Source organism: Saimiri boliviensis, chromosome 13, assembly GCF_048565385.1.
Source record: "Saimiri boliviensis isolate mSaiBol1 chromosome 13, mSaiBol1.pri, whole genome shotgun sequence".
Taxonomy (NCBI): Eukaryota; Metazoa; Chordata; class Mammalia; order Primates; family Cebidae; genus Saimiri; species Saimiri boliviensis.
In genome coordinates, this window is record NC_133461.1 from 92,426,521 (window position 1) to 92,441,062 (window position 14,542).

General features: G+C 36.3%; 1 protein-coding gene across 1 annotated transcript in view; it reads left to right on the forward strand.

The window, feature by feature from the left end:
• Positions 1-14,542, forward strand: part of ZDHHC2 (zDHHC palmitoyltransferase 2) — a 72,905-nt gene that overhangs the window by 32,988 nt on the left and 25,375 nt on the right. Inside the window, exons 4-6 of the mRNA XM_039460996.2 lie at positions 9,043-9,163; positions 10,957-11,026; positions 11,754-11,786. Of these exons, the coding sequence (XP_039316930.1) occupies positions 9,043-9,163; positions 10,957-11,026; positions 11,754-11,786 (224 nt within the window). The remainder of the gene's footprint in view (positions 1-9,042; positions 9,164-10,956; positions 11,027-11,753; positions 11,787-14,542) is intronic.

Consider the following 14,542-nt stretch of genomic DNA (forward strand, 5'->3'; position numbering starts at 1 on the left):
TCTGATACCATTAAGCATCCCTACTTCTGTCCCAGCTCCCCACTACCCTTCCCAACCTCTGGTTGCCATCCTTTTATTCTCTATCTCTCTGAGTTTAGTTGTTTTAATTTTTAGCTCCCACAAATAATTGGGAACATGTAAAGATTATCTTTCTCTGCCTGGCTTATTTTGCTTAACATAATGACTTCCAGTTCCATTCATGTTATTGCAAATGGTACTCTTTTTTTTTTTGTGGCTGAATATATTCCATTGTGTAAATAAACAGCATTATGTTCATTATTCATTCATCTGTTGATGGACACTGAGGTTCCTTTCAAATCTTGGCTATTGTGAATAGTGCTTATTAAACATGGGAGTGCAGATATCTCTTTAACATACTTACTTGCTTTCTTTTGGGTATATACTAACTGCTGGATCATGTGGTAGCTCTATTTTTGCTTTTTTGGGAAACCCATCATAGCAGTAATAATTTACATTCTTACCAACAATATACAAGGGTTCCCTTTTTACATTACCTCACCAGCATTTGTTATTGCCTTTTTTAGTTATTATTTTTTGAGACAGGGTCTTGCATTGTTGTCTAGGCTGAAGTGCAGTGCTGCAGTCACAGCTCACTGCAGCTTTGACCTCCTGGGTTCAGGCAGTACTCCCACCTTAGCCTCCTCAGTCGCTGGGACTACAAGCATGCATCACCATGTTTATCTTTTTTTTTTTTTAATTTTTTGTAGAGATGAGGTTTCACTCTGTTGCCTAGCCTGGCTTAAACTCCTGGGTTCAAATGATCCTCCTGCCTTGGCCTCCCAACGTCCTGGGATTATAGGCATGAGTCACTGCACCTGCCCTTTGGCTGTCTTTTGGATAACAGCTGTTTTGATTCAGTGCAATGATATCTCTTTGTAGTTTTGATTTGCATTTTTCTGATGGCCAAGGATGTTGAGCACATCTCCATATACCTGTTTGCCATTCGTGTGTCTTCTTTTGAGAAATGTCTCTTCAGATCTTTTGCTCATTTTTAAATTGGATTATTTGATTTTTTTCCAATAGAGTTGTTTGAGCTCCTTATACATTCTGGTTATTAATACTTTATCAGATGGGGAGTAGGCAAATATTTTCTCCCATTCTGTGGGTTGTCTCTTCACTTTATTGATTGCTTACTTTGCTGTGCAGAGGCCTTTTAATTTGATTTGATCCCATTCATCTATTTTTGCTTTGGTTGCCTATGCTTTGGCAAGAAATCCTTGCCCACACCAATGTCCTGGAGAGTTTTCCCGATGTTTTCTTTTACTGGATTCATAAATTTGTAGTCTTAGATTTAAACATTTAATCCATTTGATTTGATTTTTGTGTAGGGCAAAGATGTGGGTCTAGTTTCACTCTTCTGCATATGGATATCCAGTTTCCCCAGCAGCACTTACTGAAGAGACTGTCCTTTTCCCATTGTGCGTGCTTGGCACCTTTGTTGAAAATGAGTTTACTGTACTCATATGGATTTGTTTCTGGGTTCTCTGTTCTGTTCCACTGGTCTATGTGTTTGTTCTTATACCATTCCCATGCTATTTTGGTTACTGTGTACAAATGCTAGTCTTATACCAGTACCATGCTATTTGGGTTACCCCACTACACTAAACTCTGTCATATAATTTGAAGTCAGGTAATATGTTTCTTCCAGTTTTGTTCCTTTTACTCAGGATAGCTTTGGCTATTCTGGGTCTTTTGAGATTCCATATAAATGTTAGTATGTGTCCTTCTGGGGAAGGCTTTCCAGGTTAGATGTGATCTAAGCTGAAACTGCATTAGGAGACACCCTAATCCCATTAGTACTGTGGTTCTTGCAGACTGGTAGATTTATATTGCCTTGGTGGTCTTGGATAAGATTTGGAAGAATTTTCTGGATTACTGGGCAGAGACTCCTGCCCAGTACTTTCTTCCATACAGAGCTTCCCTTATTTTCTTCCAAACAAACAGAGCCTTTCTCTCTGTGCTGAGCTGCCTGGACCTGGTGGAAGGGGTGACATTAGTACCTCTGTGGCCAATACTACAGGGACTGTGCTCAGTCAGACCCAAAGTCAGAATATCATTGAGTCTCACTCAAGGCCCACTGTGTCCCCTACCTGGCTCCCCTACCTATGCTCACTCAAGGCTCAGGGGCTCTGCAGTCAGTAGGCAGCAAAGTCAGCCAAGCTTGTGTCCTTCCCTTCAGGGTGGAGAGTTTCCTCAGGCCCTGGTGGGTCCAGAGATGCCATCGTAGATGCAGAGACTGCAGTCAAATACCTTTTATTTTTACTTTGGTATTCAGAATGTACCTGTTTTCATTTTTTAAATTTAATAGTCCATCAGTGACCTATTGGCATTTTTAATAACAGCATATTATTACTGAAATACATAAAAATTTAATGCCACACTCCAATTTGTATTTTTAGACTGATCCCAGTTTTTCATATTATAAATAATCCTGTCATTAACATGTTTATACATAGAGCTTTACTTATATTTGGAATCATTTCCTTAATGTAAATATCAGAGGTAGAAAAACTAGATCAAGGAAATGTAAGTCATTTGCCCAATTTTTTCCCAAAGGATTATAGCAATTTACAATGTAACCAGCCTTATTGGACCCTTGGTATTGTATGTTGTTATTAAGAGACTCTTTGTTCCCAATTTAATCAGCAAAAACTTTATTGTTACTATTTTTTGAGATGGAGTCTCGCTTTGTTTCCCAGGCTGTAGTGCAGTGGCACTATCTTGGCTCACTGCAACCTCCGCCTCCTGGGTTCAAGTGATTCTTCCTGCCTCTGCCTCCCAAGTAGCTGAGATTCCAGGTGCCTGCCACCATACCTAGCTAATTTTTTGTATTTTTAGTAGAGATGGGATTTCACCATGTTGGCCAGGCTGGTCTCAAACTCCTGACCTCAGGCAATCCACCAGCTTTGGCCTCCCAAAGTGCTGGGATTACAGGCATGAGCCACCACACCTTTTTTTTTTTTTTTTTTTTCTTTTGAGATGGAGTCTCTCACTGCCCAGGATGGAGTGCAGTGGCACAAATCGGCTCACTGCAGCCTCCATCTCCCAGGTTCAAGCAATTCTTCTGCCTCAGTCTCCTGAGTAGCTGGGATTACAGGCACCTGCCACAACGCCTGGCTAATTTTTGTATTTTTACTAGAAACAGGGTTTCACCATGTTGACCAGGCTGGTTGGGAGCTCCTGACCTCAAGTGATCTGCCTGCCTAAGCCTCCTAAAGTACTGGGATTACAGATGAGAACCATCATTGCCTTCCAGCAAAAAAAATTTATGTTTAAATATATACATGTTAGATACTAGGGGGGTTATGTTTATTTTTGTACTAAATGAAAAACAACTAGCAGAAAGGGAAATATAGTTCTTTGGATTTTCTGTTCATGTTAGTAGATAGTAGTTTGTCCTTAATTTGTATATTCTTTAAAAAAATTATAATTATCTGGAAACAGTCTGATAATATTCTCCATTAAAAGAAAAGGAGGCTCCTTGGACAAGTGGATGATTCTAGGACTTTGGCAGGAAATAGTTGAGATGAGCTTGAAGCTTCTTATAGTGGCAGAGATGGAGTGGAAAAAAAATGGTGGTGATGCATCACATGGGTAAAGAATCCAACTGAAGGAATACCCAGTAGCTAAGCTGGAACAATTTGAGCAACAAAAATAAAATAGCATTGGATTATAACCCAAAGTATAAAATAAATATGAGATTACTGATGGAAAAAAATAATTGAAGGAATAAAAAATAAATGAGAAGAGTAAAATCTGTCTTACAGAAGAATTCCAAATAATGTATATAGATACTTTGCTGTCAAGAAGATGAAGAATAAATCTCCACTTCTTAAACGTGAGCTACATATGCTGAATTCCTTCCAGAGAACAAGATGGAAAAGGGGAAGAAATGAGTACGGTAGAGAAACTTGACAAAAACTTCCTGAAGTGAATGGTTGAAGTCAACATTAACAGTGATAAGTCATGTTGATAGAATGTACCCATGGGACTAGGCACAGTGGCTTACGCCTGTAATCTCACTGCTTTGGGAGGCTGAGATGGGAGGATCACTTAAGGTCAGGAGTTCAAGGCCAACCTGGCCAACATGGCTAAACCCCATCTCTACTAAAAACACAGAAATTAACTAGGCATGGTGGTGCTTACCTGTAGTCCCACATAACTGCGAGGCTGAGGCACTAGAATCACTTGAACCAGGGAGGTGGAGGTTGCAGTAAACTGAGATCATGCCACTGCACTCCAGCCTGGGCGACAGACCAAGACTCGATCTCAAAAAATAAAAATAAAATGTACCTTACTATGATATACTGAGCATGGCTCTTTACCTCTGTGGGTTTCTTCCCAGCGGCCCATAAACCCAGTCTGCTCATGAGAAAAATATCAGACAAATTCCAATAGAGGGGCATCCTAAAAAATACCAGAACACGGGCATGGTGGCTCATGCCTGTAATCCCAGCAATTTGGGAGGCCGAGGCGGGTGGATCACAAGGTCAAGAGATTGAGACCATCCTGGTCAACATGGTGAAACCCCATCTCTATTAAACATACAAAAAATTAGCTGGGCATGGTGGCACGTGCCTGTAATCCGAGCTGCTCAGGAGGCTAAGGCAGGAGAATTTCCTGAACCCAGGAGGCAGAGGTTGCAGTGAGCTGAGATCGCGCCATTGCACTCCAGCCTGGGTAACAAGAGCGAAACTCCGTCTCAAAAAAAAAAAAAAAAAAAAAAAAACCGAAACAGTATTACTAAAAATGATCAAAGTCAAAAACAACAACAAAAAAGGGGATATCTATGGAACTGTCAGAGCTGAGAGGAACCCAAGAAGAGAAGACAAGTAAAGGTACTGTGGTATCCTGGCTGGGATTCTGGAACAGAAAAGGATATTCAGTAAGAACCAAGGAAATCCGAATAAGCTGTGCACTTTAGTTAATGATAATGTATCCATATTGGTTCATTAATGTACCAAATGTACTATACTAAGTTAAGATGCTCATGATATGGGAAACTTAATGAAGGGAGTATGTGGGAACTTTCTACTATTGTCTCAATTTTTCTTTTACTCTGAAGTGTTTTATTTTAAAATAGAACTATTTAAACAAAAAAGAGCATTTATCAACCCACCAAAGAACCACATGTGAAGGTTGGTGGCAGGTCAGATATGTTACCTGCTTCATCCTAAGAAACCTTTCATTCCTTCAGATTTCTCCCAATGTTATCTTTCATCAAATCTATTATGTGATATGCCTTTGTATATATAAAAGTTTTCTTGCATGGGGAGGCCATATATTTGGTATACTTCAAGGTAGAAATATATTTGTGGACATCCAAATTATATGAGTAATAATACCACAAAACTGTATTTGTTTTCTTAAAGCTGATGTTGGGTATGTTCATTTATTAATAAAAACATTGAGCATACTAGTGAGTCTTCAGTGCTAGTACTCTAAAACTTTTCTCTAACGTGATGAAGACCCAGAACTCTGTAGAAAAAGGTAGTACAATGTTGATGACTTTAATCCATTTAACTATTATTGAATATTTTACTAAATTAATTTCTAATGCCAGGCTTTAAATTAATTTTAGAAGTAAGGAAGGGGAATATATCTGCCTGAATAATGAGATTCCTGTTTCTGAGAATAGAAAGTTGGAGACTAGGATACAAAACAACTTTTTCCTTAATATATAATTTTTTTTGGGGTGGGGGGCAGTCTTGCTGTGTCACGCAGGCTGAAGTGCAGTGGCACAATCTTGACTCACTGAGATCTCCACCTCCCAGTTTCAAGTGATTCTCCTGCCTCAGCCTCCTGAGTAGTTGGGATTCGGCGCATGCTACCACGTCCAGCTAATTTTGTATTTTTAGTAGAGATGGGGTTTGACCATGCTGGCCAGGCTGGTCTGAAACTCCTGACCTCAGGTGATCTGCCCACTTTGACCTCCCAAAGTGCTGGGATTACAGATGTGAGCCACCGTGCCTGGCCAATATGCAGTGATTTGACCTTCGCCTACTGACATTAGCTCCTTTGTCCATTACACAATTATAATAAAGTATGCACTGTGAGCCCAGAATTGACCCCTGCCCTTGTGGAGTTAAATGCTTATGAGAGAGAGGGACGAAGGACAATTGAACAAACTAAATAATTTCAAGCTGTGGTATAGAACACAAAGAAAGCAAAAATGGACCTAATGCAGGGTGTGACAGAAGGGACAGAATTGTCAGGGTACCCAGTTGAGTAAGGAAATCACAGACGTTCTTTGAGAAGATGACATTTATGCAGAAACCTGCAAAATGTGAAGGAGCGCTTCATAAAAAGCTTGTGAAGAACAGCATTCTAGGCAGAGGAATCTGCATATGCAAAGTTGATAGATACTTTCTGTGGAATGACCCTGCCATTTATTACTATAGCATCACAGCATCATTTGGTATTATGCTTCTTATACAAGACAGATATTTCCAAATAAGATACCCAGTTCTGTTAAGACCATCAGTACATGTATGTGTGTGTGTGTTTCAAAAAACAGTGCATTTTAAATTTTAAAGTATTCTACAGCTACGTAATGCCCAACCTAGAATTTGTTTTTCTTCTTCTTAAAAATGTTTGTAAATCTATAACAGCTATGCATATTTGTAAGGTAACTGTGATATTTTGATACAAACATGCAATGCATACTGATCAAATGAGAGTAATTGGGGTATTCGTCACCTCAAATATTTATCATTCCTTTGTGTTGGGAACATTCCAAATCTATTCTCCTAGTTATCTTGAAATACTCAGTAAATTATTGTTAACTATGGCCTACCTGTTGTGCCACTAAATACTAGATCTTATTCTTTCAATCTAACTATATTTTTATACCCCAACCTAGAATTTTTTAGTAAGAAAGAAAATCTGGTAAATCAATATGATTGTATATGATAGATCAATAAATAGCTTGAATTTTACTTTCTGACTTCTTGAATTCTGTTACTAAGATCTGAAGGATGACAGCATTCTCACTGCATTAGCTTCCCATTAAAGTTCTTTTTCAGAGTAACTGAAAATAGTGAAATGTATTCTGGGAATCCATTATCGAATCGAGAGATAGTTTTCCATCTGTTGGAAATGTGGTCCCAGCCTTTTCTTTGATTCCAGGATGTTTAGATCTGTGGCTGCTCCTGTCCAGCCTCTAGAATTAGGCTTCATGGCCCATTTCTAGGCTTCCACACTCAACACTGCTCACAGCCACACACCACCCTTATTTATATATTCTAGCAATCAGAGTATTTGTGTAAATATACTTCATTTTTTTAACCAAAGCTTTAGGTAGCAAACTATTGAAGAGCCGCTGATAGAATACACTAAGTTTTCATAAATGTGGCCTTCACTTATTAAAGTGTAATTTGAAACATTGTGGAATTAGTTAATAGGTAAGCAAGTGCTATGACTTTATAAGAGGAGGAATAGTTAAGCTAGAAGACTTTTTTTCTTTCAGATACCTGAGAAACTCTTCAGGAACATAACTGTAACATATCTACTACTTTAATGCTGGAAAACTTGATATACTAATTTAAAATCGTTGATATCATGTAAATTATCTACTTAAAGAAAACTTTTTATTTTCTTTTACCTTAATGCGTTTGAAATTTTACAATGATAAACAAAAGGCTACGCATACAGGAATATTACGGCAATTTAAAAATTATTTACATTTGAAAACTGGAGATTTGTTTTTATTTTTAAAATGACCTCAGTAGAATTGTCATTTTCTAAACAAAGATATTAAAATTTTATTTCTCTTAACGTGAAGATTTAGACTCAAATCTAATTACCTAATTTTTATTAAATCGTTTTTACTTCTTTCATTGACGTATCACTTTTAAAAAGTTTTTAAAATTGTAAAATATTCTATAGATATTTATATATATATACAAAAACATACATCTAACACACTACTTAAAGAATAATTAAGTGAAAACACCTAAGCAGTCACCCAGCCAATATGTCAAACATTGTTCATATTTTTCATCTCTGCTGTGTTTCCCAGTGCTTTCCCTTTATTCCTCAAAAAGTAACAACTATCTTGCATTTTCCATTAATTATTCCTTTTTCTTTATAGTTTTATCACATGTATATGTATCTCTAAACAATTTATATACTGTTCAGCTTGCTGGCTTTAAAATTATATGAATGAAATCATTGTATATATGTTCTATAAGATTGTTTATTGTTGTTCAATATGTTGAAGTTCTTTCCTTTGCTGTACATACCTACAGTTTATTGTTAAATTCCAGTACTGTTCCATTATTTGGATATATCATACTCCAATTTATCGGTTATCCTTTTGACGGACATTTGAGTTGTGTTTAGTTGTTTTTTATTTCAAACAATGGTACTGAGATTTTTCTTGTACATGTCTCCTGGTGCACATTTATAGAAGTTTATACAGGTGCATGTGTGAGAGTGAGAGAGAAATGTTAGGAGCCCAAATTTTATTTTTCTCAAATATTTTAAAATTAGCTGGGCCAAATTGTCAATATAAGAAGTAAAATAAATAATTAGTTCCTTTAGAAGTGCTGGGAGAGATTTCATGTAATGATTACCCGAAAGTTAAAACTCACTTAGATAAGAAAATATGCTTAATGAATTTGTTTCTACTTTTGTTCTTACTTATCTAAATAAAAAAAGTTTTTCATTGAATTGCATTTATTTATTGGATCATTTTATCTATCAATCTAACTAATATTTTGTTGAAACTCTGCAGATTATAAGCATTTTTATGTACTCTGTTTCTTTTGAATTACATAAACACCAGAGGAAGTGGACATAATTGTATTATGATGATTATTATTATATCCTTTTTCTAGATGCATAAGTTAATGACCTGTAAGGTGAACAGACTTGCCCAGATTTCAAACTCTGTTGTCTCTTTGAATGTACAATATACCATTAATATTTTATAAATATCCTCTTCCGGGTATGGTAGAAAAGACCAGTATATCATCATTTCTTTGAAAATACTGATTAAAATTTAAATTTATTCCACAGTTCCATCTCTCTTATGCAGAGAAAGAATTGTTGGAGAGAGAGCCAAGAGGAGAAGCCCATCAGGAAGTTCTTAGGCGAGCAGCCAAGGATCTTCCCATCTATACCAGGACCATGTCTGGAGGTAAATGTTAATAGTGGGTGCTTTGCAATGATACGCAAATAACATCGTTAAGGTGACTGTAAGAAAGTGTGTTTATATACTTGAAATGGTAAAACACTCATTTCAGAATACAATGTTATTTCTTGAATTGCTGTTAAATCTTTCTTGTATGAATCCATAAAACAGAATGGGAACATGAATAACACTGTGGCAAAGAGATCTCAGGGAAATCAGAACTGACTTTAATCCTGTTCTGCCTGCTTAGTTATGACTCAGTGAAGGTGTGAGAACTGCTGAAATCTTCATTTATAGTAGTACTCCTATTTAAGGATTTAATTGTAGACTTTCCTATTCATATTTAATTTAAAGGGGCAGTATCTGTAATGAATATAAAATTAATATTTTACGTGTATTTTTTCATAAATTTAGAACAAGCATATAGGTGATGTAAAACTTCATTTAAGTATTGGTATGATTTTTTATCTCTTTACAATTTTCTTACAAATGCAATAAATTAATAAATCTCTTGTTTGAGACATATTTTAAGGTAATTTAACAACTAATCAATTAAACAATTGTCTTAAACTGATGTGCATGAACTAGTGATGCTTGCCCACCAAGACGTGCACAGAACTTCTGTGACTTCAGACCTCTTCTGCCCATTATGGTAGCTGCTAGTCCATGTGACTGTTGAGCACTTAAAATATGGCCAGTTCAAATTGAGATGTGCCGTAAGTATAAAATACACACCAGTTTCAAAGACTTAGTATGAAAAATTATATAAAATATCTAATTAATGGGCTGACACAATGGCTCATGCCTGTAATCCCAGCAACTCGGGAGCCTCAGGTGGAAGATTGCTTGAGCTCAGGAGTTTGAAGTTACAGTGAGTTGTGATTGTGCCACTGAACTGCTGCCTGGATGACAGAGTGAGACCCTGTCTCTAAAAATGAATTTTAAAAAATTTTAAAATTCATTACGATTTTTGACTGGGTGTGGTGACTCATGCCTGTAAACCCAACACTTTGGGAGGCTAAGGTGGGCAGATCACCTGAGGTCAGGAGTTTGAGACCATTCTGGATAATATGGTGAATACCCATCTCTACAAAAAATAACAAAAAAATCAGCCAGGTGTGGTGGCAGACACCTGTAGTCCCAGCTACTCAGAAGGCTGAGGCGGGATAATTGCTTGAACCCAGGAGGCAGAGGGTGCAGTGACCTGACATGACATTACTGTACTCCAGTGAGACTTCATCTCAAAAAAAATTGGGTTTATTCTACAAAGACAGAGATGTGCTTATATATGTTTAGGTATATTTACCTCGTAAGTGTAAACAAATACTGAGGAAATGTAAGCCCCCTATAAATAAATTATTACTGAGTTTCCAAAGCTAGTGACAGTAAAAGGCGCAAAATCTGGTGTTCTTATTCCTAGTCTAATTTAAAACTTTTTTTTGCTAAATAGCAAAGTACAGGAAATCAATTGATTTAATTGAGGGAGACATTCTATTTATTTTGATTAAAATGGACATATTTGTACCCTTTGTGAGCCTTATTATAACTACTGACAATTGAAAAAGCATTAGAAAACTTTCCTTGGGAGATTCTTTTTTCTTGTTAAACCGCCAGAGAACTATGGCTGTAGGCAAGTAATTCCATTTTTGCATTCAAACAACATCAAGTATCTTATTTTTTACCAAATTTAAATTTTATATCCGTTTTAAAATTTAAATTTGGAGAGATGATAAAACCCATTTAATTGCATATTCAATTCAGTGTTAACTCTAAGACTAAGTGGAGCTTTTTGTCCCCAGCAATCCGATATTGTGACAGATGCCAACTTATAAAACCAGATCGCTGCCATCACTGTTCCGTCTGTGATAAGTAAGAGAACCTTTAACTTCTAAAATATCTACATGCTGGTGGTCTTTTTCTTCATTATGTTTCTTTTCTCACTGTTTTCCTGATTATCTTCTTTTCTTCCTATTCTTGCTTCTCAGTCCTTTATTTAGGAAATATAGTTGGTATAACCCACTTGCATTCATAACAGTGTGGCTTAAGGTCACAGTCAATTGTCAGTTTTTCCCCAGATTCACAGTGCCATAAAGTACATGATTTTTAGCAGTTCTGACTTGGCTAGTTCGATTTAGGAAATACGTCTATGAGTGTTTTTCATTTTTATAAAGATAACTCAGTTGACTTCATGACAGTCAGGTGTTGTTATATTTAATATATTCCAAAGGCAATATTACTTGACTTAAGGATTGATACTAAAGGAGAAGTTTTATCCAGACCTGTAAATCTATTTCAGTTTTGTACTTTCTTTAGCATAAGATAGTTGTATATTAGTACATTATACTGTTTTTAGAAAATAAGTTGCTTTGCATCTTAAGCATGTATATTTTGAATTAAAGTTATATTATTATAATGAATTAGATTTAGTGTTTATTCTACATGAGAACTTCTGCCATTATCCAATTCTTAGATAAGTAAATGATTTGCAATGTTTTACTTGCCATAACTCTTTGAACTAACCATAATTCAGATTTTATTTTATAATTTATTGTAATTTCATGGGGTATTGGGTTTTGTGTTTTGCTTTGTTTTTTAGGTGTATTTTGAAGATGGATCATCATTGCCCATGGTGAGTATGGCTTTATCCTTAAACAAGTTTGTGTCCCTTATAAATGCTAATAAATTGAATCATTTATCCATGTAAATCTTTTCACAAATGAAATATAACTTCAGTCGATGCAGGAGGAACTTTCAAATTTAGTTTCTAAGATTTGTGTAATTAGCTTAAATGAGCCTTTGTTTAGGGGAGTTTCCATGAAATACTTTTCAAACCAATAGGTTAACAATATAAAAGTTAATATTGCATGTTAGCTCAGAACAAAGTGTTTTCTTTGTATGCACGTGCATAAATACAGAGATTCCAAAATACTTCACAGAAATATACTCAGAGACATACGTGTAAATTATACATAGTACCTCACTGGAAGATGCTAATAAAGAATTAAATCATCTAAAGCTTTAACAATTATTTTATGCAAAACTTTATATTAAGGAGTAGAAAAGCAACTGCACAGATACACAAATGCACAGATAAGTTTAAAAAAAGAGTTCCCACTTAGAATTCATTAGTATTTGCTAATATTTATAAGTCACGAAATTAGGTAATTTAATAGAGGATTCTTTGAAATATCTGATTAGTAAGGTTAATTTTCGTTCCTTTCCCTCATCTCAGTTTATACATATCTCTGACTGTCATGCCCAGATTGCTGGCTGGGTTGGATTTGGGCATGAGTAATACTTATTCTTCAAGCCTTCTTCCAGGGATGACCGTACAGAAAGGTAGACATCCCCACAAGTCCACAGTAGGTATAGGGTGAAATATATGTAGGGAATGGTTCTCTTAGCAGCAGGAAAGATTCCTAGGGAAATGGAGATTGCAGTATCCTGTATCTCTCACCAGTATACCCCTTTCTTTTCTCCACCTTGATTTTCTCCTTTAAAGCGTTCAAGCTAGTAAACTTCTACTAGAATGGTATTTTGGGGCCAGGTGCAGTGGCTCACGCCTGTGAGCACTTTGGAAGGCTGAGGTGGGCAGATCATTGTGAGGTCAGGAGATTGAAACCATCCTGGCTATCACAGTGAAACCCCGTCGCTACTAAAAATACAAAAAATTAGCTGGGTGTGGTGGCACATGCCTGTAATCCTTGCTACTCTTGAGGCTGAAGCAGGAGAATTGCTTGAACCCGGGAGGCAGAGGTTTGCCATTTTAGTATTTTTTTCTGAATCAACAGTTAAGTTGGCCCTGTGAGAAACTTAGAATTTGATAGACTTTCCAGTTTTCACAGATCCTGTTAAATAAGTGAAGGAGAACAACATAAGTGAGACCCTATAATTTTTAAAAATAGGTTCACATGGCGTATCTGCACACTACGTGCTGTTGCTCCACCTTTAGGTGGCAGTGTGAGAAGGTGAATTAACTGACTGATACCTTTAATGTCTATTTCAAGTTGTTCACTTCCCTATCACTTCCGTTGCTGCATCCACTTCCACTGTCCCCGCCACTATCGTAGCTCTGGGTACTCGTTTGCAGAAAGCAGCAGTCATGTTGACTTGTGCAGGCTTTGATGCCAAGGGCCTAATACTCACTTGGTGCTAGCTGAATGAAGCAGCCATCATATTTAATTTTTTCATTTCAAATTGAAATTTTAAATTAAAAAGTCTATAGCTAATAGCATGCTTTTGGTTCCAAATTCAAAAATAAAGCAGGTGGACATGTTCTTCCCAGTCCTTCTCTCCACCTTCTTCCCCTAAACACAGAGAACTAGTGTTGTTAATGTCATGGCACTTCTCAAATATCAGTGTGTGTGTGTGTGTGTGTGTGTGTGTGTGTGTGTGTGTGTATGTGTGCATAGCCTCCCTACCCCCCCCGCCTTTTTTTTTTAGTAGAAGTAACTACTCTTTTGACTCAATCTGTTTCTTTTTATTTTCTTCACTTAATATTTCCTGGAAATGTTTCCCTATGAATACATAAAAAGTCTTTTTCTGCCGGCTTGGTGTGAACATATTAGTCTAATTAACAGTCACTTATTAAAAAACTTCTAGGATGTTCTCAGACCTGGTGGCAACCTTTTTATATGGGTATTTTAAATAGGTCTTTTGAACCCTAACATCTGTCACCTTTGAACATTTGAAACATTAGATCAACAATACCTCTTTGTTTTTCAATGACTTCTCAATCTCTCCTCTGGCCACTTAAGATTACCCACCAGAATTCCAGGGTTCAGTCTCATACTGTGTTTCAACTAAAACAGATTTTATGCTATTTGCTTTATTGGGTTTTCTATCAAAGTGTTTTTTTTCCTTTACTATAAAATTTTAGTTAATTAATTATATAATATTAATAATACGGTCACATGCTTGCCAAAGATTAGGTAATACAAATAAAAGCAAACTATTTGAGCTTTGATTTATTGAGTGCCAATTATGTTCTAGAGGCCATGCATATAATCTGTAACACTTTTAACAGTGACAGAAAGAAGTAGAAATTATTTGTCTCCTTTTAAAGCAGAAAAAAGTGAGGCTCAGAAAAGAGAAACAGTTGGATCAAAGTCAAAAAGGAAATTTTTTTGGACTTCAGGGGCCACACTTCTTCTAATATATTATGTCCTTTTTCCAATTTAAATTCAGAAAGCAATTTCCCAGAAACAGAGCCAATAGCTGTGTTTTTCACTGAACTTAACATAAGAAGGATGTTTACCTAGAACATGTTTTGTTTCTCCATATGAAATCATTAGCTAATTCTGCATGGGTGTTGTATCACATTGACACAAGGTCATCCAGACATGCCCTTGTCTTTATGAAAAGGAAATAAAAAACTTTGATAAA